At 40.5% G+C, this 27,593-nt stretch overlaps 1 protein-coding gene across 1 annotated transcript; it reads right to left on the bottom strand.

Moving 5' to 3' along the window:
* Positions 1-27,593, bottom strand: LOC134853514 (1-acyl-sn-glycerol-3-phosphate acyltransferase epsilon-like). Its single transcript, XM_063869516.1, has 6 exons — positions 27,331-27,593; positions 26,888-26,966; positions 26,429-26,728; positions 25,352-25,519; positions 24,950-25,073; positions 1-400 (listed from the first exon to the last, which is right to left on the bottom strand). The coding sequence occupies exons 1-6, from the start codon at positions 27,541-27,543 to the stop codon at positions 178-180; spliced, it is 1,107 nt and encodes a 368-aa protein (XP_063725586.1). The 5' UTR covers positions 27,544-27,593; the 3' UTR covers positions 1-177.

Here is a 27,593-nt window from a genome sequence, read left to right as displayed (position 1 = left end):
ACAATCATCATCATCATCGTCAATAGCAATCAAATCATATCCATCCATAAATCAAACAAAGAAAACGTTTAAGGAATAATGCCGTGAGAACAGAACAGAGTTCATACATTTCAGTGCACCTCCTAATCGGACAACAGCAGCAGCAGCAGCAGCAGCAGCAGTGGCTACGCTTCACCTTTACTTCTTCAGCACAGCGTACACAGTGCCTCCGAGGAGGATGCCAGCCCAGCTGCGGTTCCACAGCCAGGCGCCAGGTGACGTCATGAGAATGGCGGCAGAAGACATGGCCCAGAAGCAGACACTTTGCAGTGTGGTGAAGGTGGATCTGGGACACAGGTATGATTGGCCCGCGAATCTTCTAGCCTTGCCCATGTCACTGTTGTAGAAATGGTCCAAGTCTCTGCATGAACATAAGAAAAAGCAACTAGCTCAGGCAGCTCCACTTCCACCACACAATTTTACTTAACGAAATCAAAAATATAATTTTTAAGCTAGTGGCTAGTGATAGGGGACTGAATTGGTTAATAAGTCATAAAAATCATTAAGAACAGCTAAAAGATAGAAAAAAAAATCCAAAATGAAAAGAAAGAAATTCAGCTTGAAACATCCTAACTTTGAAAAAATTACAGAAAAGAAATCTGTTGAGATTCCCGCACAAAACAAGGGTTTCCTGAAGGAGAAGAGAAGTACTGCCGCCTATCTTGTCCAACAATTATGTATCCTCTTTGCCTCTGCCAACAGCAAACAAATTAGACTAGTAGAGTTACAATCTACGCGGATGACACTGTAATTGTTAATACAGGCTCTGACATGCCTACCACTGTCTGACTATACCTAAGCAATCTCTTTTACTGCATGGAAAACCAAAACCCAAACTATCAACTCATTAACCCACTTCAAATCTTCACTACTTGGACAAGAAATGTCATCACAGCCGGAAAAAAACGAAGCCGAAATAAGATTTGTGTTGACATGTTTTTTGGTCTTAGATGGCATCTTTCTTTCAAAATTTACTACAGCGAATGTAAGGCTTTCAACTGCCTTATGATTCGTAGGGTGACGCAACCAAACGCAATGATGATTTCATTGCTACCATGTCCACACTTAGTCAAGATTGCCTCACGCTCTTTTTTGGAAATGCAGTCTTCAAATCATCTCTCTTATTCCTGGTTCTGGTTGAAACTGACCATTGATAAAATTTAAATGGCTCAGACATCTAACGCATTCAGTTGCATAAAGCACGACAAAAACAATTAAACCGTTTTTTGTTTTTTTTCTACGATAAACTCATTTTCCTCAGTTTATACACGACTGTTTTTAAGGCACTCAGTTGCATGTTAAGAACGACCACTATTTCACTAAAGATTTTCCCTATTTTAGCTGAAGGATAATCTTAAGCTTCAATTTGTACAGGGGTATTTTTAACATGGGTGACTGAATGTAATGATTAATGAAAAAAATTACACTTGTTTTGTTTTCAAAGTCGCCAGCTTCTTTTTCAGCTGTTCAACATGATGGCACTCATTTAATTTCTCGACGATTTTACAGAATCTCATCAGTTTGTTGCTTTATTTTGAAGTACGTTCTTCAAAGCTAAATATAGTGTACCTCCATGCTCAACTAATGACCGAAAACCGCTTCAGAGATAACGTACACTCAGGTCATCTTTCCCACATCTTTCAATTTCGATTCTAATCTCAACTGTGCAACAAAAGTGTTTTCCAATTCGGGTAATCGAAACTAAAACTAAAGTATTTGTATGTGGGACGCTTTTGTTTTTTCAACAGCTTCTATTGTTGTCGATGGAGGTGATGCCTCTCCCAAGAAGACCTCGAAGCCAGGTGGTAATGATGAGCACATGGTTAAACCATTCAAGGTGAACACCTCTCAGAAAACGATATGAGGCTTCTATACAAGGAAAAAACATTTTGGCGGGCTTGTATAGGATGAAGGTTACCTTTCTGTATATAAATGAAGCAATGAAAAGATGTGTTAAAACCTGACAAACGAGAAAAGTCTCAGCAGCAGCTCAGCTTACGTAAGCCGTAAACCGCTTGCATCCAGTTATAAAGCCCGCGACGCCTCATGTTTTCCTCAAGTTCAGACAAACGAAACATCTCTTATCGAGCTCCTATTATTGTCCTGGAGATGATGTTTGGTTGGTGCTGCGGATAAAAGCCAACAAAAAACCCAGCAAAACTCGAATGATTGTGAGAGAGGAGGAGCCTTCGGTTTCTGTTGCGAACGCATTGGTAATCGTTAAAAACGGAAGTTCAGCTAGCAGTGTCAAGCATGGGTCTTATATAATCTTTGAACTTCAGAAGAAAGCGAACGAAGTCTTGCAGGCTTCACAACAAAAGTTCCGGTGCCTTGTGCGATGATCACTTTGAAAGCGCGATTTCTGGAGACAAAAATCGGGCATCCAAACGTTTTCTTGTCCCCAAATGGATAATGGGGCCAATGATGAATTCTCCACTTCATCAAATATGCTGACTCGGCTTCTATTTAACAAGGAAGTCAGATGCTGGTCGGCCTCAGACACCAAGAGTTGACACATTTGACATCTATGCTGATCTGAGTTGTTACAAAGAAGTTCGTTTATCTTAATAACTGTCTTGTCTTCTTGTGACCAACGAAGTAACTTGAGAGGTAAATTGCCTTTAATTTGTTGGTTTGTTAATAGGTGCTTATCCTTGTCAGTCAAATGAATCGGAAAATTAGGTTTCGAAAAAAGGATGGCTTAAGTCATCAGTCTCCAAAAACGATACCACAGCGGAATTCGATAGCTTAGATGTGTGCAAGGTTTCCCCTGCGCCTTGCTAACGTATATCCGAAACCTACATAGGCATGGTGTTGAAACAGTCAAGATCATCTTTCAAGGATCATCTTTTCAACATTTTTCAATTTCAATTCTAATCTCAACTGTGCAACAAAAGTCTTTTCCAATTCGGGTAATCCAAACTAAAACTGAAAGTATTTGTATGTGGAACGCTTTTGTTTTGTCAACAGATTCTATTGTTTGTCGATGGAGGTGATGCTTCTCATAAGAAGACCTCATGACTAGGTGGTAATGATGAGCAGAAGTGTGAGAGTGAAGCGGCTTTCACTTTCTGTTGCGGACGCATTGGTAATCGCTAATGACGGAAGTTCAGCTAGCAATGTCAACCATGGGTCTTACGTAATCTTTGAAATTCAAAGGAAAGCGAACGAAGTCTTCCAGGCTTCACAACAAAAGTTCTGGTGTTTTGTGCTATGGTCACTTTGAAAGCGCGATTAGTGGAGACAGAAATCGGGCATCCAAATGTCATTGGAAGTTGAAACTCACATTTTCTTGTCCCCAAATGGATCATGTGGCCATTGACGAGTTCTCCAATTCATCAACTAGGCTGAATCGGCTACTAATTGACAAAAAAAGTCAGTAATTGACAAAAAAACCTACTTAGGCATGGTGTTGAAGCAGTCAAGATCATCTTTCAAGGATCATCTTTCCCACATTTTTCAATTTCAATTCTAATCTCAACTGTGCAACAAAAGTATTTTCCAATTCGGGTGATCCAAACAAAAATTGAAAGTATTTAAATTTGGAACGCTTTTGTTTTATCAACAGATTCTATTGTTGTCAATGGAGGGTATACCTCTCCTCTCCAAAGAAGACCTGCAGGCTAGAGTGTAATGATGAGCACATGGTAAAACCATTCAAGGTAAAAATATCTCAGAAAACGATATGAGGCGATATACAAACAAAAAACAATTTGTGGGGCTTCTATAGAATGCAGGTTACCTATCTATATATCAAGGAAAAGATGTGCTAAAACCTGACAAACGAATAGAGGCTCAGCAGCAGCGAAGCTTACTGAAGCAGTAAACCAGTTCCATACATTCAAAATCCCCACGACGCCTCATGTTTTCCTCAAAAACACAACAAAACATCTCTTATCGAGCTCCTATTTTGTCCTCCAGAAGAAGTCTGGCTGGTGCTGCCAATAAAAGCCAAGAAAATCCATCAATACTCGAGTGAAAGAGTGGAGCGGCTTTCACTTTCTGTTGCGGACGCATTGGTAATCGCTAATGACGGAAGTTCAGCTAGCAATGTCAACCATGGGTCTTACGTAATCTCTGAAATTCAAAGGAAAGCGAACGAAGTCTTCCAGGCTTCACAACGAAAGTTCTGGTGTTTTGTGCAATGGTCACATTGAAGGCGCGATTTGTGGAGACAGAAATCGGGCATCCAAACGTCATTGGAAGTTGACACTCACATTTTCTTGTCCTCAAATGGATCATGTGGCCATTGACGAGTTCTCCAATTCATCAATTAGGCTGAATCGGCTACTAATTGACAAAAAAAAGTCAGTAATTGACAAAAAAAACATACTTAGGCATGGTGTTGAAGCAGTCAAGATCATCTTTCAAGGATCATCTTTCCCACATTTTTCAATTTCAATTCTAATCTCAACTGTGCAACAAAAGTATTTTCCAATTCGGGTGATCCAAACAAAAATTGAAAGTATTTAAATGTGGAACGCTTTTGTTTTATCAACAGATTCTATTGTTGTCAATGGAGGGTATACCTCTCCTCTCCAAAGAAGACCTGAAGGCTAGAGTGTAATGATGAGCACATGGTAAAACCATTCAAGGTAAAAACATCTCAGAAAACGATATGAGGCCTCTATACAAACAAAAAACAATTTGGGGGGCTTCTATAGAATGCAGGTTACCTATCTATATATCAAGGAAAAGATGTGCTAAAACCTGACAAACGAATAGAGGCTCAGCAGCAGCGAAGCTTACTGAAGCAGTAAACCAGTTCCATACATTCAAAATCCCCACGACGCCTCATGTTTTCCTCAAAAACACAACAAAACATCTCTTATCGAGCTCCTATTTTGTCCTCGAGAAGAAGTCTGGCTGGTGCTGCCAATAAAAGCCAAGAAAATCCATCAATAATCGAGTGAAAGAGCGGAGCGGCTTTCACTTTCTGTTGCGGACGCATTGGTAATCGCTAATGACGGAAGTTCAGCTAGCAAGGTCAACCATGGGTCATACCTAATCTCTGAAATTCAAAGAAAAGCGAACGAAGTCTTCCAGGCTTCACAACGAAAGTTCTGGTGTTTTGTGCAATGGTCACATTGAAGGCGCGATTTGTGGAGACAGAAATCGGGCATCCAAACGTCATTGGAAGTTGACACTCACATTTTCTTGTCCTCAAATGGATCATGTGGCCATTGACGAGTTCTCCAATTCATCAACTAGGCTGAATCGGCTACTAATTGACAAAAAAAAGTCAGTAATTGACAAAAAAACCTACTTAGGCATGGTGTTGAAGCAGTCAAGATCATCTTTCAAGGATCATTTTTCCCACATTTTTCAATTTCAATTCTAATCTCAACTGTGCAACAAAAGTATTTTCCAATTCGGGTGATCCAAACAAAAATTGAAAGTATTTAAATGTGGAACGCTTTTGTTTTATCAACAGATTCTATTGTTGTCAATGGAGGGTATACCTCTCCTCTCCAAAGAAGACCTGAAGGCTAGAGTGTAATGATGAGCACATGGTAAAACCATTCAAGGTAAAAACATCTCAGAAAACGATATGAGGCCTCTATACAAACAAAAAACAATTTGGAGGGCTTCTATAGAATGCAGGTTACCTATCTATATATCAAGGAAAAGATGTGCTAAAACCTGACAAACGAATAGAGGCTCAGCAGCAGCGAAGCTTACTGAAGCAGTAAACCAGTTCCATACATTCAAAATCCCCACGACGCCTCATGTTTTCCTCAAAAACACAACAAAACATCTCTTATCGAGCTCCTATTTTGTCCTCGAGAAGAAGTCTGGCTGGTGCTGCCAATAAAAGCCAAGAAAATCCATCAATACTCGAGTGAAAGAGTGGAGCGGCTTTCACTTTCTGTTGCGGAGGCATTGGTAATCGCTAATGACGGAAGTTCAGCTAGCAATGTCAACCAACGGTCTTACGTAATCTCTGAAATTCAAAGGAAAGCGAACGAAGTCTTCCAGGCTTCACAACGAAAGTTCTGGTGTTTTGTGCAATGGTCACATTGAAAGCGCGATTAGTGGAGACAGAAATCGGGCATCCAATCGTCATTGGAAGTTGAAACTCAAAATTTCTTGTCCCCAAATGGATCATGTGGCCATTGACGAGTTCTCCAATTCATCAACTAGGCTGAATCGGCTATTAATTGACAAAAAAAGTCAGTAATTGACAAAAAAAACCTACTTAGGCATGGTGTTGAAGCAGTCAAGATCATCTTTCAAGGATCATCTTTCCCACATTTTTCAATTTCAATTCTAATCTCAACTGTGCAACAAAAGTTCTTTCCAATTCGGGTGATCCAAACAAAAATTGAAAGTATTTAAATGTGGAACGCTTTTGTTTTATCAACAGATTCTATTGTTGTCAATGGAGGATATACCTCTCCTCTCCAAAGAAGACCTGAAGGCTAGAGTGTAATGATGAGCACATGGTAAAACCATTCAAGGTAAAAACATCTCAGAAAACGATATGAGGCCTCTATACAAACAAAAAACAATTTGGGGGGCTTCTATAGAATGCAGGTTACCTATCTATATATCAAGGAAAAGATGTGCTAAAACCTGACAAACGAATAGAGGCTCAGCAGCAGCGAAGCTTACTGAAGCAGTAAACCAGTTCCATACATTCAAAACCCCCACGACGCCTCATGTTTTCCTCAAAAACACAACAAAACATCTCTTATCGAGCTCCTATTTTGTCCTCGAGAAGAAGTCTGGCTGGTGCTGCCAATAAAAGCCAAGAAAATCCATCAATACTCGAGTGAAAGAGTGGAGCGGCTTTCACTTTCTGTTGCGGACGCATTGGTAATCGCTAATGACGGAAGTTCAGCTAGCAATGTCACCATGGGTCTTACGTAATCTCTGAAATTCAAAGGATAGCGAACGAAGTCTTCCAGGCTTCACAACGAAAGTTCTGGTGTTTTGTGCAATGGTCACATTGAAGGCGCGATTTGTGGAGACAGAAATCGGGCATCCAAACGTCATTGGAAGTTGACACTCACGTTTTCTTGTCCTCAAATGGATCATGTGGCCATTGACGAGTTCTCCAATTCATCAACTAGGCTGAATCGGCTACTAATTGACAAAAAAAGTCAGTAATTGACAAAAAAACCTACTTAGGCATGGTGTTGAAGCAGTCAAGATCATCTTTCAATCTTTCCCACATTTTTCAATTTCAATTCTAATCTCAACTGTGCAACAAAAGTGTTTTCCAATTCGGGTGATCCAAACTAAAATTGAAAGTATTTAAATGTGGAACGCTTTTGTTTTATCAACAGATTCTATTATTGTCAATGGAGGGTATACCTCTTCTCTCCAAAGAAGACCTGAAGGCTAGAGTGTAATGATGAGCACATGGTAAAACCAGTCAAGGTGAAAACATCTCAGAAACGATATGAGGCCTCTATACAAACAAAAAGCAATTTGGGGGGCTTCTATAGGATGCAGGTTACCTATCTATATATCAAGGAAAAGATGTGCTAAAACCTGACAAACGAATAGAGGCTCAGCAGCAGCGAAGCTTACTGAAGCAGTAAACCAGTTCCATCCATTCAAAATCCCCACGACGCCTCATGTTTTCCTCAAAAACACAACAAAACATCTCTTATCGAGCTCCTATTTTGTCCTCGAGAAGAAGTCTGGCTGGTGCTGCCAATAAAAGCCAAGAAAATCCATCAATACTCGAGTGAAAGAGTGGAGCGGCTTTCACTTTCTGTTGCGGACGCATTGGTAATCGCTAATGACGGAAGTTCAGCTAGCAATGTCAACCATGGGTCTTACGTAATCTTTGAAATTCAAAGGAAAGCGAACGAAGTCTTCCAGGCTTCACAACAAAAGTTCTGGTGTTTTGTGCTATGGTCACTTTGAAAGCGCGATTAGTGGAGACAGAAATCGGGCATCCAAATGTCATTGGAAGTTGAAACTCACATTTTCTTGTCCCCAAATGGATCATGTGGCCATTGACGAGTTCTCCAATTCATCAACTAGGCTGAATCGGCTACTAATTGACAAAAAAAAGTCAGTAATTGACAAAAAAACCTACTTAGTCATGGTGTTGAAGCAGTCAAGATCATCTTTCAAGGATCATATTTCCCACATTTTTCAATTTCAATTCTAATCTCAACTGTGCAACAAAAGTATTTTCCAATTCGGGTGATCCAAACAAAAATTGAAAGTATTTAAATGTGGAACGCTTTTGTTTTATCAACAGATTCTATTGTTGTCAATGGAGGGTATACCTCTCCTCTCCAAAGAAGACCTGAAGGCTAGAGTGTAATGATGAGCACATGGTAAAACCATTCAAGGTAAAAACATCTCAGAAAACGATATGAGGCCTCTATACAAACAAAAAACAATATGGGGGGCTTCTATAGAATGCATGTTACCTATCTATATATCAAGGAAAAGCTGTGCTAAAACCTGACAAACGAATAGAGGCTCAGCAGCAGCGAAGCTTACTGAAGCAGTAAACCAGTTCCATACATTCAAAATCCCCACGACGCCTCATGTTTTCCTCAAAAACACAACAAAACATCTCTTATCGAGCTCCTATTTTGTCCTCAAGAAGTCTGGCTGGTGCTGCCAATAAAAGCCAAGAAAATCCATCAATACTCGAGTGAAAGAGTGGAGCGGCTTTCACTTTCTGTTGCGGACGCATTGGTAATCGCAAATGACGGAAGTTCAGCTAGCAATGTCAACCATGGGTCTTACGTAAATCTCTGAAATTCAAAGGAAAGCGAACGAAGTCTTCCAGGCTTCACAACGAAAGTTCTGGTGTTTTGTGCAATGGTCACATTGAAGGCGCGATTTGTGGAGACAGAAATCGGGCATCCAAACGTCATTGGAAGTTGACACTCACATTTTCTTGTCCTCAAATGGATCATGTGGCCATTGACGAGTTCTCCAATTCATCAACTAGGCTGAATCGGCTACTAATTGACAAAAAAAGTCAGTAATTGACAAAAAAAACCTACTTAGGCATGGTGTTGAAGCAGTCAAGATCATTTTTCAATCTTTCCCACATTTTTCAATTTCAATTCTAATCTCAACTGTGCAACAAAAGTGTTTTCCAATTCGGGTGATCCAAACTAAAATTGAAAGTATTTAAATGTGGAACGCTTTTGTTTTATCAACAGATTCTATTGTTGTCAATGGAGGGTATACCTCTCCTCTCCAAAGAAGACCTGAAGGTTAGAGTGTAATGATGAGCACATGGTAAAACCAGTCAAGGTGAAAACATCTCAGAAACCATATGAGGCCTCTATACAAACAAAAAACAATTTAGAGGGCTTCTATAGGATGCAGGTTACCTATCTATATATCAAGGAAAAGATGTGCTAAAACCTGACAAACGAATAGAGGCTAAGCAGCAGCGAAGCTTACTGAAGCAGTAAACCAGTTCCATCCATTCAAAACCCCCACGACGCCTCATGTTTTCCTCAAAAACACAACAAAACATCTCTTATCGAGCTCCTATTTTGTCCTCGAGAAGAAGTCTGGCTAGTGCTGCCAATAAAAGCCAAGAAAATTCATCAATACTCGAGTGAAAGAGTGGAGCGGCTTTCACTTTCTGTTGCGGACGCATTGGTAATCGCTAATGACGGAAGTTCAGCTAGCAATGTCAACCATGGGTCTTACGTAATCTTTGAAATTCAAAGGAAAGCGAACGAAGTCTTCCAGGCTTCACAACAAAAGTTCTGGTGTTTTGTGCAATGGTCACATTGAAGGCGCGATTTGTGGAGACAGAAATCGGGCATCCAAACGTCATTGGAAGTTGACACTCACATTTTCTTGTCTCCAAATTGATCATGTGGCCATTGACGAGTTCTCCAATTCATCAACTAGGCTGAATCGGCTACTAATTGACAAAAAAAGTCAGTAATTGACAAAAAAACCTACTTAGGCATGGTGTTGAAGCAGTCAAGATCATCTTTCACGGATCATATTTCCCACATTTTTCAATTCAATTCTAATCCCAACTGTGCAACAAAAGTAATTTCCAATTCGGGTGATCCAAACAAAAATTGAAAGTATTTAAATGTGGAACGCTTTTGTTTTATCAACAGATTCTATTGTTGTCAATGGAGGGTATACCTCTCCTCTCCAAAGAAGACATGAAGGCTAGAGTGTAATGATGAGCACATGGTAAAACCATTCAAGGTAAAAACATCTCAGAAAACGATATGAGGCCTCTATACAAACAAAAAACCATTTGGGGGGCTTCTATAGAATGCAGGTTACCTATCTATATATCAAGGAAAATATGTGCTAAAACCTGACAAACGAATAGAGGCTCAGCAGCAGCGAAGCTTACTGAAGCAGTAAACCAGTTCCATACATTCAAAATCCCCACGACGCCTCATGTTTTCCTCAAAAACACAACAAAACATCTCTTATCGAGCTCCTATTTTGTCCTCGAGAAGAAGTCTGGCTGGTGCTGCCAATAAAAGCCAAGAAAATCCATCAATACTCGAGTGAAAGAGTGGAGAGGCTTTCACTTTCTGTTGCGGACGCATTGGTAATCGCTAATGACGGAAGTTCAGCTAGCAATGTCAACCATGGGTCTTACGTAATCTCTGAAATTCAAAGGAAAGTGAACGAAGTCTTCCAGGCTTCACAACGAAAGTTCTGGTGTTTTGTGCAATGGTCACATTGAAGGTGCGATTTGTGGAGATAGAAATCGGGCATCCAAACGTCATTGGAAGTTGACACTCACATTTTCTTGTCCTCAAATGGATCATGTGGCCATTGACGAGTTCTCCAATTCATCAACTAGGCTGAATCGGCTACTAAATTGACAAAAAAAGTCAGTAATTGACAAAAAAAACCTACTTAGGCATGGTGTTGAAGCAGTCAAGATCATTTTTCAATCTTTCCCACATTTTTCAATTTCAATTCTAACCTCAACTGTGCAACAAAAGTGTTTTCCAATTCGGGTGATCCAAACTAAAATTGAAAGTATTTAAATGTGGAACGCTTTTGTTTTATCAACAGATTCTATTGTTGTCAATGGAGGGTATACCTCTCCTCTCCAAAGAAGACCTGAAGGCTAGAGTGTAATGATGAGCACATGGTAAAACCAGTCAAGGTGAAAACATCTCAGAAACCATATGAGGCCTCTATACAAACAAAAAACAATTTGGGGGGCTTCTATAGGATGCAGGTTACCTATCTATATATCAAGGAAAAGATGTGCTAAAACCTGACAAACGAATAGAGGCTCAGCAGCAGCGAAGCTTACTGAAGCAGTAAACCAGTTCCATCCATTCAAAACCCCCACGACGCCTCATGTTTTCCTCAAAAACACAACAAAACATCTCTTATCGAGCTCCTATTTTGTCCTCGAGAAGAAGTCTGGCTAGTGCTGCCAATAAAAGCCAAGAAAATTCATCAATACTCGAGTGAAAGAGTGGAGCGGCTTTCACTTTCTGTTGCGGACGCATTGGTAATCGCTAATGACGGAAGTTCAGCTAGCAATGTCAACCATGGGTCTTACGTAATCTTTGAAATTCAAAGGAAAGCGAACGAAGTCTTCCAAGCTTCACGACAAAAGTTCTGGTGTTTTGTGCAATGGTCACATTGAAGGCGCGATTTGTGGAGACAGAAATCGGGCATCCAAACGTCATTGGAAGTTGACACTCACATTTTCTTGTCTCCAAATTGATCATGTGGCCATTGACGAGTTCTCCAATTCATCAACTAGGCTAAATCGGCTACTAATTGACAAAAAAAGTCAGATGCTGGTCGTCCCCAGACCCCCAAGGTTGATACATTTGATAACTATGGTGATTTGAGTTGTTACAAACAAAATCGTTTATCTTAATAACCTTTTTGTCTTATTGTGAACAACGAACTTGAGCTGTAATTTGCCTTCAACCTGTTGGTTTGTTATTAGGTTCCCATGTTTGTTAGTCAAATGAATAAAAAAACTAGGTTCCGAAAAAAGGATGACCTAAGCCATCCGTCTCCCAGTATGATACCACAGCGAAATTAGATGCCTTAAACATAAGCTAGTTTTCCCCTGCTAACGGACACCCGAAACCTACTTAGGCATGGTGTTGAAGCAGTCAAGATCATCTTTCAAGGATCATTTTCCCCACATTTTTCAATTTCAATTCTAATCTCAACTGTGCAACAAAAGTGTTTTCCAAATCGGGTGATCCAAACTAAAACTGTAGGTATTTGTATGTGGAACGCTTCTGTTTTATCAACAGATTCTATTGTTGTCGATTGAGGGTATACGTCTCCTCTCCAAAGAAGACCTGAAGGCTAGAGTGTAATGATGAGCACATGGTAAAACCATTCAAAGTGAAACCATCTCAGAAAACAATAGGAGGTCTATACAAGCAAAAAAAAACATTTTGGGGGGCTTTATAGAATGCAGGCTACCTGTCTGTATATAAAAGAAGCATTGAAAAGATGTGTTTAAACCTGACAAACGAGAAGTCTCAGCAACAGCTAAGCTGACGGAAGCAGTAAACCGCTTCCATCCATTCAAACTGCCCGCGGCGCCTCCTGTTTTCCTCAAGTGCACATAAACGGAGCATCTCTTATTGGGCTCCTATTTTTCTCCTCGAGATGAAGTTTGGTTGGTGCTGCCAATAAAGCCAAGAAAATCCATCAATACTCGAGTGAAAGAGTGGAGCGGCTTTCACTTTCTGTTGCGGACGCATTGGTAATCGCTAATGACGGAAGTTCAGCTAGCAATGTCAACCATGGGTCTTACGTAATCTTTGAAATTCAAAGGAAAGCGAACGAAGTCTTCCAGGCTTCACGACAAAAGTTCTGGTGTTTTGTGCAATGGTCACATTGAAGGCGGGATTTGTGGAGACAGAAATCGGGCATCCAAACTTCATTGGAAGATGACACTCACCTTTTCTTGTCTCCAAATGGATCATGTGGCCATTGACGAGTTCTCCAATTCATCAACTAGGCTAAATCGGCTACTAATTGACAAAAAAAAGTCAGATGCTGGTCGTCCACAGACCCCCAAGGTTGATACACTTGATATCTATGGTGATGTGAGTTGTTACAAACAAAATCGTTTATCTTAATCACCTTCTTGTCTTATTGTGAACAACGAACTTGAGCTGTAATTTGCCTTCAACCTGTTGGTTTGTTATCAGGTTCCTATCTTTGTTAGTTAAATGAATAAAAAAACTAGGTTCCGAAAAAAGGATGACATAAGCCATCCGTCTCCCAGTACGATACCACAGCGGAATTAGATGCCTTAAACATGTGCTAGTTTTCCCCTGCTAACGGACACCCGAAACCTACTTAGGCATGGTGTTGAAGCAGTCAAGATCATCTTTCAAGGATCATCTTTCCCACATTTTTCAATTTCAATTCTAATCTCGACTGTGCAACAAAAGTATTTTCCAATTCGGGTGATCCAAACAAAAATTGAAAGTATTTAAATGTGGAACGCTTTTGTTTTATCAACAGATTCTATTGTTGTCAATGGAGGGTACACCTCTCCTCTCCAAAGAAGACCTGAAGGCTAGAGTGTAATGATGAGCACATGGTAAAACCATTCAAGGTAAAAACATCTCAGAAAACGATATGAGGCCTCTATACAAACAAAAAAACAATTTGGGGGGCTTCTATAGAATGCAGGTTACCTATCTATATATCAAGGAAAAGATGTGCTAAAACCTGACAAACGAATAGAGGCTCAGCAGCAGCGAAGCTTACTGAAGCAGTAAACCAGTTCCATACATTCAAAATCCCCACGACGCCTCATGTTTTCCTCAAAAACACAACAAAACATCTCTTATCGAGTTCCTATTTTGTCCTCGAGAAGAAGTCTGGCTGGTGCTGCCAATAAAAGCCAAGAAAATCCATCAATACTCGAGTGAAAGAGTGGAGCGGCTTTCACTTTCTGTTGCGGACGCATTGGTAATCGCTAATGACGGAAGTTCAGCTAGCAATGTCAACCATGGGTCTTACGTAATCTCTGAAATTCAAAGGAAAGCGAACGAAGTCTTCCAGGCTTCACAACGAAAGTTCTGGTGTTTTGTGCAATGGTCACATTGAAGGCGCGATTTGTGGAGACAGAAATCGGGCATCCAAACGTCATTGGAAGTTGACACTCACATTTTCTTGTCCTCAAATGGATCATGTGGCCATTGACGAGTTCTCCAATTCATCAACTAGGCTGAATCGGCTACTAATTGACAAAAAAAGTCAGTAATTGACAAAACAAAACCTACTTAGGCATGGTGTTGAAGCAGTCAAGATCATCTTTCAATCTTTCCCACATTTTTCAATTTCAATTCTAATCTCAACTGTGCAACAAAAGTGTTTTCCAATTCGGGTGATCCAAACTAAAATTGAAATTATTTAAATGTGGAACGCTTGTTTTATCAACAGATTCTATTGTTGTCAATGGAGGGTATACCTCTCCTCTCCAAAGAAGACCTGAAGGCTAGAGTGTAATGATGAGCACATGGTAAAACCAGTCAAGGTGAAAACATCTCAGAAACCATATGAGGCCTCTATACAAACAAAAAACAATTTGGGGGGCTTCTATAGGATGCAGGTTACCTATCTATATATCAAGGAAGAGATGTGCTAAAACCTGACAAACGAATAGAGGCTCAGCAGCAGCGAAGCTTACTGAAGCAGTAAACCAGTTCCATCCATTCAAAATCCCCACGACGCCTCATGTTTCCTCAAAAACACAACAAAACATCTCTTATCGAGCTCCTATTTTGTCCTCGAGAAGAAGTCTGGCTGGTGCTGCCAATAAAAGCCAAGAAAATCCATCAATACTCGAGTGAAAGAGTGGAGCGGCTTTCACTTTCTGTTGTGGACGCATTGGTAATCGCTAATGACGGAAGTTCAGCTAGCAATGTCAACCATGGGTCTTACGTAATCTTTGAAATTCAAAGGAAAGCGAACGAAGTCTTCCAGGCTTCACAACAAAAGTTCTGGTGTTTTGTGCTATGGTCACTTTGAAAGCGCGATTAGCGGAGACAGAAATCGGGCATCCAAATGTCATTGGAAGTTGAAACTCACATTTTCTTGTCCCCAAATGGATCATGTGGCCATTGGCGAGTTCTCCAATTCATCAACTAGGCTGAATCGGCTACTAATTGACAAAAAAAGTCAGTAATTGACAAAAAAACTACTTAGGCATGGTGTTGAAGCAGTCAAGATCATCTTTCAAGGATCATATTTCCCACATTTCTCAATTTAAATTCTAATCTCAACTGTGCAACAAAAGTATTTTCCAATTCGGGTGATCCAAACAAAAATTGAAAGTATATAAATGTGGAACGCTTTTGTTTTATCAACAGATTCTATTGTTGTCAATGAAGGGTACACCTCTCCTCTCCAAAGAAGACCTGAAGGCTAGAGTGTAATGATGAGCACATGATAAAACCATTCAAGGTAAAAACATCTCAGAAAACGATATGAGGCCTCTATACAAACAAAAAAACAATTTGGGGGGCTTCTATAGAATGCAGGTTACCTATCTATATATCAAGGAAAAGATGTACTAAAACCTGACAAACGAATAGAGGCTCAGCAGCAGCGAAGCTTACTGAAGCAGTAAACCAGTTCCATACATTCAAAATCCCCACGACGCCTCATGTTTTCCTCAAAAACACAACAAAACATCTCTTATCGAGCTCCTATTTTGTCCTCGAGAAGAAGTCTGGCTGGTGCTGCCAATAAAAGCCAAGAAAATCCATCAATACTCGAGTGAAAGAGTGGAGCGGCTTTCACTTTCTGTTGCGGACGCATTGGTAATTGCTAATGACGAAAGTTCAGCTAGCAATGTCAACCATGGGTCTTACGTAATCTCTGAAATTCAAAGGAAAGCGAACGAAGTCTTCCAGGCTTCACAACGAAAGTTCTGGTGCTTTGTGCAATGGTCACATTGAAGGCGCGATTTGTGGAGACAGAAATCGGGCATCCAAACGTCATTGGAAGTTGACACTCACATTTTCTTGTCCTCAAATGGATCATGTGGCCATTGACGAGTTCTCCAATTCATCAACTAGGCTGAATCGGCTACTAATTGACAAAAAAAGTCAGTAATTGACAAAACAAAACCTACTTAGGCATGGTGTTGAAGCAGTCAAGATCATCTTTCAATCTTTCCCACATTTTTCAATTTCAATTCTTATCTCAACTGTGCAACAAAAGTGTTTTCCAATTCGGGTGATCCAAACTAAAATTGAAAGTATTTAAATGTGGAACGCTTTTGTTTTTATCAACAGATTCTATTGTCAATGGAGGGTATACCTCTCCTCTCCAAAGAAGACCTGAAGGCTAGAGTGTAATGATGAGCACATGGTAAAACCAGTCAAGGTGAAAACATCTCAGAAACCATATGAGGCCTCTATACAAACAAAAAACAATTTGGGGGGCTTCTATAGGATGCAGGTTACCTATCTATATATCAAGGAAAAGATGTGCTAAAACCTGACAGACGAATAGAGGCTCAGCAGCAGCGAAGCTTACTGAAGCAGTAAACCAGTTCCATCCATTCAAAATCCCCACGACGCCTCATGTTTTCCTCAAAAACACAACAAAACATCTGTTATCGAGCTCCTATTTTGTCCTCGAGAAGAAGTCTGGCTGGTGCTGCCAATAAAAGCCAAGAAAATCCATCAATACTCGAGTGAAAGAGTGGAGCGGCTTTCACTTTCTGTTGCGGACGCATTGGTAATCGCTAATGACGGGAGTTCAGCTAGCAATGTCAACCATGGGTCTTACGTAATCTTTGAAATTCAAAGGAAAGCGAACGAAGTCTTCCAGGCTTCACAACAAAAGTTCTGGTGTTTTGTGCTATGGTCACTTTGAAAGCGCGATTAGTGGAGACAGAAATCGGGCATCCAAATGTCATTGGAAGTTGAAACTCACATTTTCTTGTCCCCAAATGGATCATGTGGCCATTGACGAGTTCTCCAATTCATCAACTAGGCTGAATCGGCTACTAATTGACAAAAAAAGTCAGTAATTGACAAAAAAAACCTACTTAGGCATGGTGTTGAAGCAGTCAAGATCATCTTTCAAGGATCATATTTCCCACATTTTTCAATTTCAATTCTAATCTCAACTGTGCAACAAAAGTATTTTCCAATTCGGGTGATCCAAACAAAAATTGAAAATATTTAAATGTGGAACGCTTTTGTTTTATCAACAGATTCTATTGTTGTCAATGGAGTGTATACCTCTCCTCTCCAAAGAAAACCTGAAGGCTAGAGTGTAATGATGAGCACATGGTAAAACCATTCAAGGTAAAAACATCTCAGAAAACGATATGAGGCCTCTATACAAACAAAAAACAATTTGGGGGGCTTCTATAGGATGCAGGTTACCTATCTATATATATCAAGGAAAAGATGTGCTAAAACCTGACAAACGAATAGAGGCTCAGCAGCAGCGAAGCTTACTGAAGCAGTAAACCAGTTCCATCCATTCAAAACCCCCACGACGCCTCATGTTTTCCTCAAAAACACAACAAAACATCTCTTATCGAGCTCCTATTTTGTCCTCGAGAAGAAGTCTGGCTAGTGCTGCCAATAAAAGCCAAGAAAATTCATCAATACTCGAGTGAAAGAGTGGAGCGGCTTTCACTTTCTGTTGCGGACGCATTGGTAATCGCTAATGACGGAAGTTCAGCTAGCAATGTCAACCATGGGTCTTACGTAATCTTTGAAATTCAAAGGAAAGCGAACGAAGTCTTCCAAGCTTCACGACAAAAGTTCTGGTGTTTTGTGCAATGGTCACATTGAAGGCGCGATTTGTGGAGACAGAAATCGGGCATCCAAACGTCATTGGAAGTTGACACTCACATTTTCTTGTCTCCAAATGGTACATGCGGCCATTGACGAGTTCTCCAATTCATCAACTAGGCTAAATCGGCTACTAATTGACAAAAAACGTCAGATGCTGGTCGTCCCCAGACCCCCAAGGTTGATACATTTGATAGCTATGGTGATGTGAGTTGTTACAAACAAAATCGTTTATCTTAATAACCTTCTTGTCTTATTGTGAACAACGAACTTGAGCTGTAATTTGCCTTCAACCTGTTGGTTTGTTATTAGGTTCCCATGTTTGTTAGTCAAATGAATAAAAAAAACTAGGTTCCGAAAAAAGGATGACCTAAGCCATCCGTCTCCCAGTACGATACCACAGCGGAATTAGATGCCTTAAACATAAGCTAGTTTTCCCCTGCTAACGGACACCCGAAACCTACTTAGGCATGGTGTTGAAGCAGTCAAGATCATCTTTCAAGGATCATTTTTCCCACATTTTTCAATTTCAATTCTAATCTCAACTGTGCAACAAAAGTGTTTTCCAAATCGGGTGATCCAAACTAAAACTGTGGGTATTTGTATGTGGAACGCTTTTGTTTTATCAACAGATTCTATTGTTGTCGATGGAGGGTATACCTCTCCTCTCCAAAGAAGACCTGAAGGCTAGAGTGTAATGATGAGCACATGGTAAAACCATTCAAAGTGAAACCATCTCAGAAAACAATAGGAGGTCTATACAAGCAAAAAAAAACATTTTGGGGGGCTTTATAGAATGCAGGCTACCTGTCTGTATATAAATGAAGCATTGAAAAGATGTGTTTAAACCTGACAAACGAGAAGTCTCAGCAGCAGCTAAGCTGACGGAAGCAGTAAACCGCTTCCATCCATTCAAACTGCCCGCGGCGCCTCCTGTTTTCCTCAAGTGCACATAAACGGAGCATCTCTCATTGAGCTCCTATTTTTCTCCTCGAGATGAAGTTTGGTTGGTGCTGACGACAAAAGCCAAGAAAATCCATCAAACTCGATTGTGAGAGTGAAGGAGTCTTCGGTTTCTGTTGCGGACGCATTGGTAATCGCTAATGACGGAAGTTCGGCTAGCAGTGCAAGCATGGGACTTATATAAACTTTGAAATTCAGAAGAAAGCGAACGAAGTCTTCCAGGCTTCACAACAAAAGTTCCGGTGCTTTGTGCGATGATCACTTTGAAAGCGCGATTAGTGGAGACAGAAATCGGGCATCCAAACGTCATTGGAAGTTGAAACTCAAAATTTCTTGTCCCCAAATGGATCATGTGGCCATTGACGAGTTCTCCAATTCATCAACTAGGCTGAATCGGCTACTAATTGACAAAAAAGTCAGTAATTGACAAAAAAAACCTACTTAGGCATGGTGTTGAAGCAGTCAAGATCATCTTTCAATCTTTCCCACATTTTTCAATTTCAATTCTAATCTCAACTGTGCAACAAAAGTGTTTTCCAATTCGGGTGATCCAAACTAAAATTGGAAGTATTTAAATGTAGAACGCTTTTGTTTTATCAACAGATTCTATTGTTGTCAATGGAGGGTACACCTCTCCTCTCCAAAGAAGACCTGAAGGCTAGAGTGTAATGATGAGCACATGGTAAAACCATTCAAGGTAAAAACATCTCAGAAAACGATGAGGCCTCTATACAAACAAAAAACAATTTGGGGGGCTTCTATAGGATGCAGGTTACCTATCTATATATCAAGGAAAAGATGTGCTAAAACCTGACAAACGAATAGAGGCTCAGGAGCAGCGAAGCTTAATGAAGCAGTAAACCAGTTTCATCCATTCAAAATCCCCACGACGCCTCATGTTTTCCTCAAAAACACAACAAAACATCTCTTATCGAGCTCCGATTTTGTCCTCGAGAAGAAGTCTGGCTGGTGCTGCCAATAAAAGCCAAGAAAATCCATTAATACTCGAGAAAAAGAGTGGAGCGGCTTTCACTTTCTGTTGCGGACGCATTGGTAATCGCTAATGACGGAAGTTCAGCTAGCAATGTCAACCATGGGTCTTACGTAATCTTTGAAATTCAAAGGAAAGCGAACGAAGTCTTCCAGGCTTCACAACAAAAGTTCTGGTGTTTTGTGCAATGGTCACATTGAAGGCGCGATTTGTGGAGACAAAAATCGGGCATCCAAACGTCATTGGAACTTGACACTCACATTTTCTTGTCTCCAAATGGATCATGTGGCCATTGACGAGTTCTCCAATTCATCAACTAGGCTAAATCGGCTACTAATTGACAAAAAAAAGTCAGATGCTGGTCGTCCACAGACCCCCAAGGTTGATACACTTGATATCTATGGTGATGTGAGTTGTTACAAACAAAATCGTTTATCTTAATAACCTTCTTGTCTTATTGTGAACAACGAACTTGAGCTGTAATTTGCCTTCAACCTGTTGGTTTGTTATTAGGTTCCCATCTTTGTTAGTCAAATGAATAAAAAAACTAGGTTCCGAAAAAAGGATGACATAAGCCATCCGTCTCCCAGTACGATACCACAGCGGAATTAGATGCCTTAAACATGTGCTAGTTTTCCCCTGCTAACGGACACCCGAAGCCTACTTAGGCATGGTGTTGAAGCAGTCAAGATCATCTTTCAATCTTTCCCACATTTTTCAATTTCAATTCTAATCTCAACTGTGCAACAAAAGTGTTTTCCAATTCGGGTGATCCAAACTAAAATTGGAAGTATTTAAATGTAGAACGCTTTTGTTTTATCAACAGATTCTATTGTTGTCAATGGAGGGTACACCTCTCCTCTCCAAAGAAGACCTGAAGGCTAGAGTGTAATGATGAGCACATGGTAAAACCATTCAAGGTAAAAACATCTCAGAAAACGATGAGGCCTCTATACAAACAAAAAACAATTTGGGGGGCTTCTATAGGATGCAGGTTACCTATCTATATATCAAGGAAAAGATGTGCTAAAACCTGACAAACGAATAGAGGCTCAGGAGCAGCGAAGCTTAATGAAGCAGTAAACCAGTTTCATCCATTCAAAATCCCCACGACGCCTCATGTTTTCCTCAAAAACACAACAAAACATCTCTTATCGAGCTCCGATTTTGTCCTCGAGAAGAAGTCTGGCTGGTGCTGCCAATAAAAGCCAAGAAAATCCATTAATACTCGAGTGAAAGAGTGGAGCGGCTTTCACTTTCTGTTGCGGACGCATTGGTAATCGCTAATGACGGAAGTTCAGCTAGCAATGTCAACCATGGGTCTTACGTAATCTTTGAAATTCAAAGGAAAGCGAACGAAGTCTTCCAGGCTTCACAACAAAAGTTCTGGTGTTTTGTGCAATGGTCACATTGAAGGCGCGATTTGTGGAGACAAAAATCGGGCATCCAAACGTCATTGGAACTTGACACTCACATTTTCTTGTCTCCAAATGGATCATGTGGCCATTGACGAGTTCTCCAATTCATCAACTAGGCTAAATCGGCTACTAATTGACAAAAAAAAGTCAGATGCTGGTCGTCCACAGACCCCCAAGGTTGATACACTTGATATCTATGGTGATGTGAGTTGTTACAAACAAAATCGTTTATCTTAATAACCTTCTTGTCTTATTGTGAACAACGAACTTGAGCTGTAATTTGCCTTCAACCTGTTGGTTTGTTATTAGGTTCCCATCTTTGTTAGTCAAATGAATAAAAAAACTAGGTTCCGAAAAAAGGATGACATAAGCCATCCGTCTCCCAGTACGATACCACAGCGGAATTAGATGCCTTAAACATGTGCTAGTTTTCCCCTGCTAACGGACACCCGAAGCCTACTTAGGCATGGTGTTGAAGCAGTCAAGATCATCTTTCAAGGATCATTTTTCCCACATTTTTCAATTTCAATTCTAATCTCAACTGTGCAACAAAAGTGTTTTCCAATTCGGGTGATCCAAACTAAAACTGTAGATATTTGTATGTGGAACGCTTTTGTTTTATCAACAGATTCTATTGTTGTCGATGGAGGGTATACCTCTCCTCTCCAAAGAAGACCTGAAGGCTAGAGTGTAATGATGAGCACATGGTAAAACCATTCAAGGTGAAACCATCTCAGAAAACAATAGGAGGTCTATACAAGCAAAAAAAAACATTTTGGGGGGCTTTATAGAATGCAGGCTACCTGTCTGTTAATAAATGAAGCCTTGAAAAGATGTGTTAAAACCTGACAAAAGAGAAGTCTCAGCAGCAGCTAAGCTGACGGAAGCAGTAAACCGCTTCCATCCATTCAAACTGCCCGCGGCGCCTCATGTTTTTCTCAAGTGCACATAAACGGAGCATCTCTCATTGAGCTCCTATTTTTCTCCTCGAGATGAAGTTTGGTTGGTGCTGACGACAAAAGCCAAGAAAATCCATCAAAACTCGATTGTGAGAGTGAAGGAGCCTTCGGTTTCTATTGCGGACGCATTGGTAATCGCTAATGACGAAAGTTCAGCTAACAGTGTCAAGCATGGGTCTTATATAATCTTTGAAATTCAAAAGAAAGCGAACGAAGTCTTCCAGGCTTCACAACAAAAGTTCTGATGTTTGGTGCGATAGTGAGTTTGAACGCGCGACTTATGGATGGACAAATGCGCATCCAAAGCTGATTCGACATTGACAAAAAATCATTTTCTCCTGTCCCCAACTGGATTATGTGACCAATGGCATTTTATCAAGAATTAGAGTTAGTTCTGAAGTTAGTTTCATAATTCTGATGAGGTTCGTGTCTCAACAATAATTTACAATTTACAAAAATACTGCGGGTTGGTGCCTCTTTTTGATTTGTTCCATCCATAACTATCGACTTAAAAATATTGAGAAAACCAGCTGGAATGATACACACGCGTCTAATGTCCCCGTGCTGGCTATGGAAATTGCCTGTAAGCTGCCATGGCTGTTTTTTTTTACTGGCGATTCGAACAAGCTGTATTGGCAGTAGTTTTACAAGGAGAGAATTCACTTGCAACTGTTTGCTATCTCTCCTTTTCACTGGTGATCACTTCAGTATCTACAGTGAATTCGACTGTGCGAACGCCATGGAATATATCCAAAAAAAAGAACATATGCAGCAGCAGAACATGCGCGGGTGACGTCATTTTTCTAGGGGTCATTTATAAAAATCTAGTCTCTTTTATAAAAAGATAGCACGCTGACCAAGCTGCAAAAAAACAACTTCAAAAAAATAATTGATATCAACTAGGCATGGTGCAGTCTATGGTGCAGTCTTGTCTCGGTCGCTAAGCAATACCAAACAGAATGATGTCAAGATTCAACTGCTGGATAGAATAAAACGAGTCCAATTAGCTGAGCATCCGTGGTCGAGTGGGTTAGGAACACGTCTCTCAACACGAGGGTCACACGTTCGAAACCCGCTTCGGTCACGGCTGGTGGGGTCCCAGTGTTATCCGCCTCCTCAATGTAGGACCGGCTGCGGAGAAATGGATGACATCCCCATCTCCCACATGGTTGGTCCTGCACTAAGCAGGCCGGGGGACAAAAAAAAGTAAATTTAGCGAAGAATTTTTGGTCGGAGCTCACCAAAATTACAGAGCTGATCATCGCTGATCATCACTCAATTTTTGTGAACATTAAATGTAAAAACTCTGTTGCACATTGCAACTGGCTGCACTAAAACGAGGACACTTGAGCACCTTCATTGTAAAACGGAAATTGTTTCAGAGTCAAGCTCACAATGATGAGCTGCGCTTAGAAATCTCCGTCGGAGCTCACAAAATCATAGAGCTGATCACTACACGACTTTTCTACGCGAATCTTTCACAAAATGGATCTCAACAGCGATTTAATTTGAACAACAGCGAAACAGATCACCTCCTTGACGAAGAAAAAACCTTCTCGCCGCTCAATTGAATAGATCCAATAACTATCGAAAAAGCCAGAAACCTACTGGTTCAAAAGCCAAAGTTTCAACGAGCCTCAATATTTCAACTCCCACAACTACACGGGTTCAACGAATCTCCATGTAGCACAAAAAGTATTGCTCGTGGACTTACACGCCTTCTTGATATCTGCACTACGGATACAGCACTCACCTCAACCACTTATCGAAAGTCAATAAAGACACCAGCAACAGCCATACAAGTTGTTCTTACAGTCTTCACGACATAGTAAACTTATTTAAATGTCAGGCCAAACAAACAACATAAACAATAGAAGACTGTGAGATAAACCCGTCGAAGTCGCTAATTGAATTACGAGAGCATTTTTTTCGGCGCCCCGAAAACTGGCCACTAGAACGATCATAGGTAACGTCGCCTTAGTTTTTCTTGGTTCTCCGCATCAAAAACTGCCAATCAAAACCGGGCACGGTAGATTTTCTCCTCGGTTTAACGGGTCAAAACCTGCTCTGCTCACTGGACACTACTTTAGGACTGCTGGAAAAGATTTTTTCCCGGTCTTAGTGAACCCCGAGATTGCCACAGCTACTGTTTTACAGACAAAAAGACGCTCAAAAGCTTCTTTACATTTGGCATTAGTGAGTACTGAAAAAGGACGAAGAGAGACACGAGTTACGACGGCAGTGGAGACGCCATTTGTTAACAGCTACCGACAAAAAACAGCAGTAATGTTTCACATTATCATTCCAGTTAGAAAACATGAGTTAAAGTATCAACAGTTAAAACAAAACAAAGTTGAAAGATTTCAATGATCAAGGAAAGCGACAAGTATACAACGATCACTTTTAAACAAAGATTTTTCAAGTTCAAGAACATGTTCTGACAGGCACTTTCTTCAAAACTAACCCAGTCAGAGAAAACTGGTTCAATAGCTACCCTTTTCCCACAAGGCAATTTATTTATTCAAACCCACTTTCGAAACCAAATATATTCACGTTTTTTTTTCGCGCCAATTCCGCTTTCTTAATTAAGGAGCCTAATTTGCCCTCCTTATAGCAAATGAACTTGAGATAAACTTAAGTAAAATCTCATCAAACCGCAAAAAGTCAAATTTGAGCCTGAAAAAGTACATGACCTCAATAAATGTCTTCACTACATTGAATGACACAAAAAATGGTTGTGAGCAATTTTCACTGAAAGAGAAAATGTCTTAGCCGGGCTCAGAAACACTTAAGACCTCAGTGAAGGAAACCTACTTGTCTTTCTGCTGGAACTTGTCATGCAGCCATGTCTGGAACTCCTCTTCCGTTTCAGGGGCACCTTTGATGTCTATTCTGGTCACTTTCACATGTACTCTTTTGTAGAAACCCATGCCGAAGTCTAAACTGAAGCTTATGTCAATTAAACTAGCTCCAAAAGTAAAACTAACCCCCCTAGTGAATATTAAGCTTTTGAGGAGACAAGAAGCAGGATTGGAGTTGACAATCTGTTCTCGGATAAAAGCGATATTAACTGAAACCCGACTTAGATCTCGGTTAAAAAATGCTTGGCAAGTAAACAGCAATTACGAAGCAGAATAGAGTTCAATGTTATTAGAGAAGTACCATATGAAATGGGCACACAAGATAAGCGACTCGTAAGTTTCCTACTATAATCACCTGTGAAGCTAATGTTGCTGTTTCTGATTGCTAAGTTGGTGGGCAAATAGCGCTCCTCATAACCAATGGTAACGTCATAGACTGCATCCGCATAGTTACGTAACTGCTGTACACTCAAAAAAGCTGCTTTAACTCGAGGCGTCAAGTGGTGTTTCAGCACTGGCAGATCTGAATGCGACAAAAAGCTAAAGTTATTATCGAATAAAAACAAAACATAGCCAAAACACAGTTGGAAAAGAGCCAGTGCACTACAGGAGACAGAAAAAAAATGGTCACGAAAAAGGTGACGAAAAAAAGGTCACGAAAAAAAATAAATCACCTTAAATTTCAAAATGTTTGATGATTAACATTTTTTTGCTAAGTTGAAGACGCAATTTGAGATATCTGAATCAATCGGTAAAGTTTATCCCGTTGGGAATTTTAAAAATTAAAACCCATCTCTAAACCTCATGTTTTCGAAGAGCTTCATTTGCCTTCCATTCCAAAAAGAAATTGAAATGAAATTTATAAAATTCACTTCTTTCAATGACATTTCTCTACTAGAGAAACAAAATGTAACTTCTGTTTTGGTTCATTTTTGCCCAGCAATTCAATTGCATAAGCACGAGCAATCGCATGTATGCACTCAGTGAAGCTATTCGCATTATTAGAAGTTGTTCAAAGGGATTTTGGCGATTGCGTGGGCACATAGAATCAGTTCAATTTCTATTTCATGTTCTATTTCAGCGTGTCCGTAGACGAACATAATCTTGAATTCGTTATGAGCTGAATCTAAACTTACCATTTCTAATTTTGAATATACTGTGAACAAAGTCATTTCCCGGGGAAAAAAGGTCTATTACCCGATTGCAGTACCCTTGCAAAATTAGTGGATATTCGAAAAGGAAGCGTTTAAATCAAACAAAATTTGGCTGAGAAACTGTGAAAAATAGTTTTCTAAACCAGACTAAACGGAGTCAATGCATCTGCCGATCAAATTCGTGTTTTGAGTCTGGTAAAAATCCCATGTGTTAAATTTTCTGGTAAAATGTCGGTCTGGTAAAAGGTCGGTTGCCGCGTGGAGTGAAGAGTGCTAACTTAATTTCTGTGCGAACTGCTGACTCTTTTCAACTACTTTGGGCTTGTCTGGGTTGTATCTAGTTCCCTCTGGAAATATCACCAACCACACTGGCATCTGCAGCCTCGGATACACCTGCAGCTGTCTCTCGATATCCTCGATGTCTCTGGGAGTGCCAGTGCGTCTGACGTAGACACAGTTGTGCTGAGGAAAGTACCATCCGAAAATGGGCATGTACTTGATGGTGTCCTTGAGAATGTATCGCACTCCTGCCAGAGAACCCTGATTGAGAGCCAATATCTCACACACAACCCAGTCGGCTAAAATCGATCTCTTTCAATACAAACCAGATAGAATGATGACTCAGAAAAATAACAAAACCAGATTAAAAAACTACTCAGCACTCAACATACACTTAAGTGTCTGCAATAATGGATGATTTAATGAGCAAAAAGCAACTTGATAACTTGATTGAGCACCTGCACTCTGATGATTTGAGAGCCAGATGACATTCTCTCTCTTCTTCAGGACTTCTTTCCCATCACCGTACAGTACTAGCTGAAAACATAGCCAACAGAAGGTTGGAAAAGTGTAAAGGAACTCAGAAAACCGAAAAAAGGACCGTTTTTTTTCAACTCAACTCTATGACAACAATTAAGAAAGATTTTGTGAACCCAAAACACGGCTGAAAGGGCTTCAATTTGACACCGCACTTAACCCCCTAAGAGTTGTCTTAGATGTAGTCAGAATCTGCTGTAAAAAAAACAGACCCTACGCCATAATCCCTTCCAACAGCTAAACCCCATGCCCCCCCCCCCCCCCCTCACGGCCGAGAGTCGGATTAAAAAAGACTGAGATTTTGGTTCGACTAAGTTTTATACAATCACAACTGAAAAAAAAGACAACGGGCATGGTGATGTACCTGAGCTCCGGCACAGCTCTCGATGATGAATATGATGAGCTGCTGGTATCTCTCAAACAGGAAGTCATCCCCCTTCGGATAGTACTTGCTGGGCAGACAGAGAGACACCAGTCGCCACGAGGTCCACAGAATAGAGTAGGCCCCACATTGCAACACTGCCAGCCCCAGCATAGGCAGCGCCATGATGTACCGGGGCGCATCCACCAACCGCATTGCAGAAAGGTCACCCGAGCAAGATCAAACAATAACCAAACATTTCTCTG

Source organism: Symsagittifera roscoffensis, chromosome 1 (assembly GCF_963678635.1).
Source record: "Symsagittifera roscoffensis chromosome 1, txSymRosc1.1, whole genome shotgun sequence".
In the NCBI taxonomy this organism is placed as follows: domain Eukaryota; kingdom Metazoa; phylum Xenacoelomorpha; order Acoela; family Convolutidae; genus Symsagittifera; species Symsagittifera roscoffensis.
Note: the sequence above shows the minus strand (reverse complement) of the source record. Positions and strands in the feature narration are given on the sequence as shown.

Bases quoted from the DNA above. Each gene is read 5' to 3' on its own strand.
- LOC134853514 (XM_063869516.1), bottom strand. From the start codon at position 27,543: ATGCGGTTGGTGGATGCGCCCCGGTACATCATGGCGCTGCCTATGCTG. The intron at 25,520-26,428 runs GTTAGCACTCTT...TGTCGCATTCAG, and splicing joins GCAGTTCGCACAGAAATTAA to ATCTGCCAGTGCTGAAACAC. The intron at 401-24,949 runs GTAGGTTTCCTT...ATGTTCATGCAG, and splicing joins AAGTTCCAGCAGAAAGACAA to AGACTTGGACCATTTCTACA.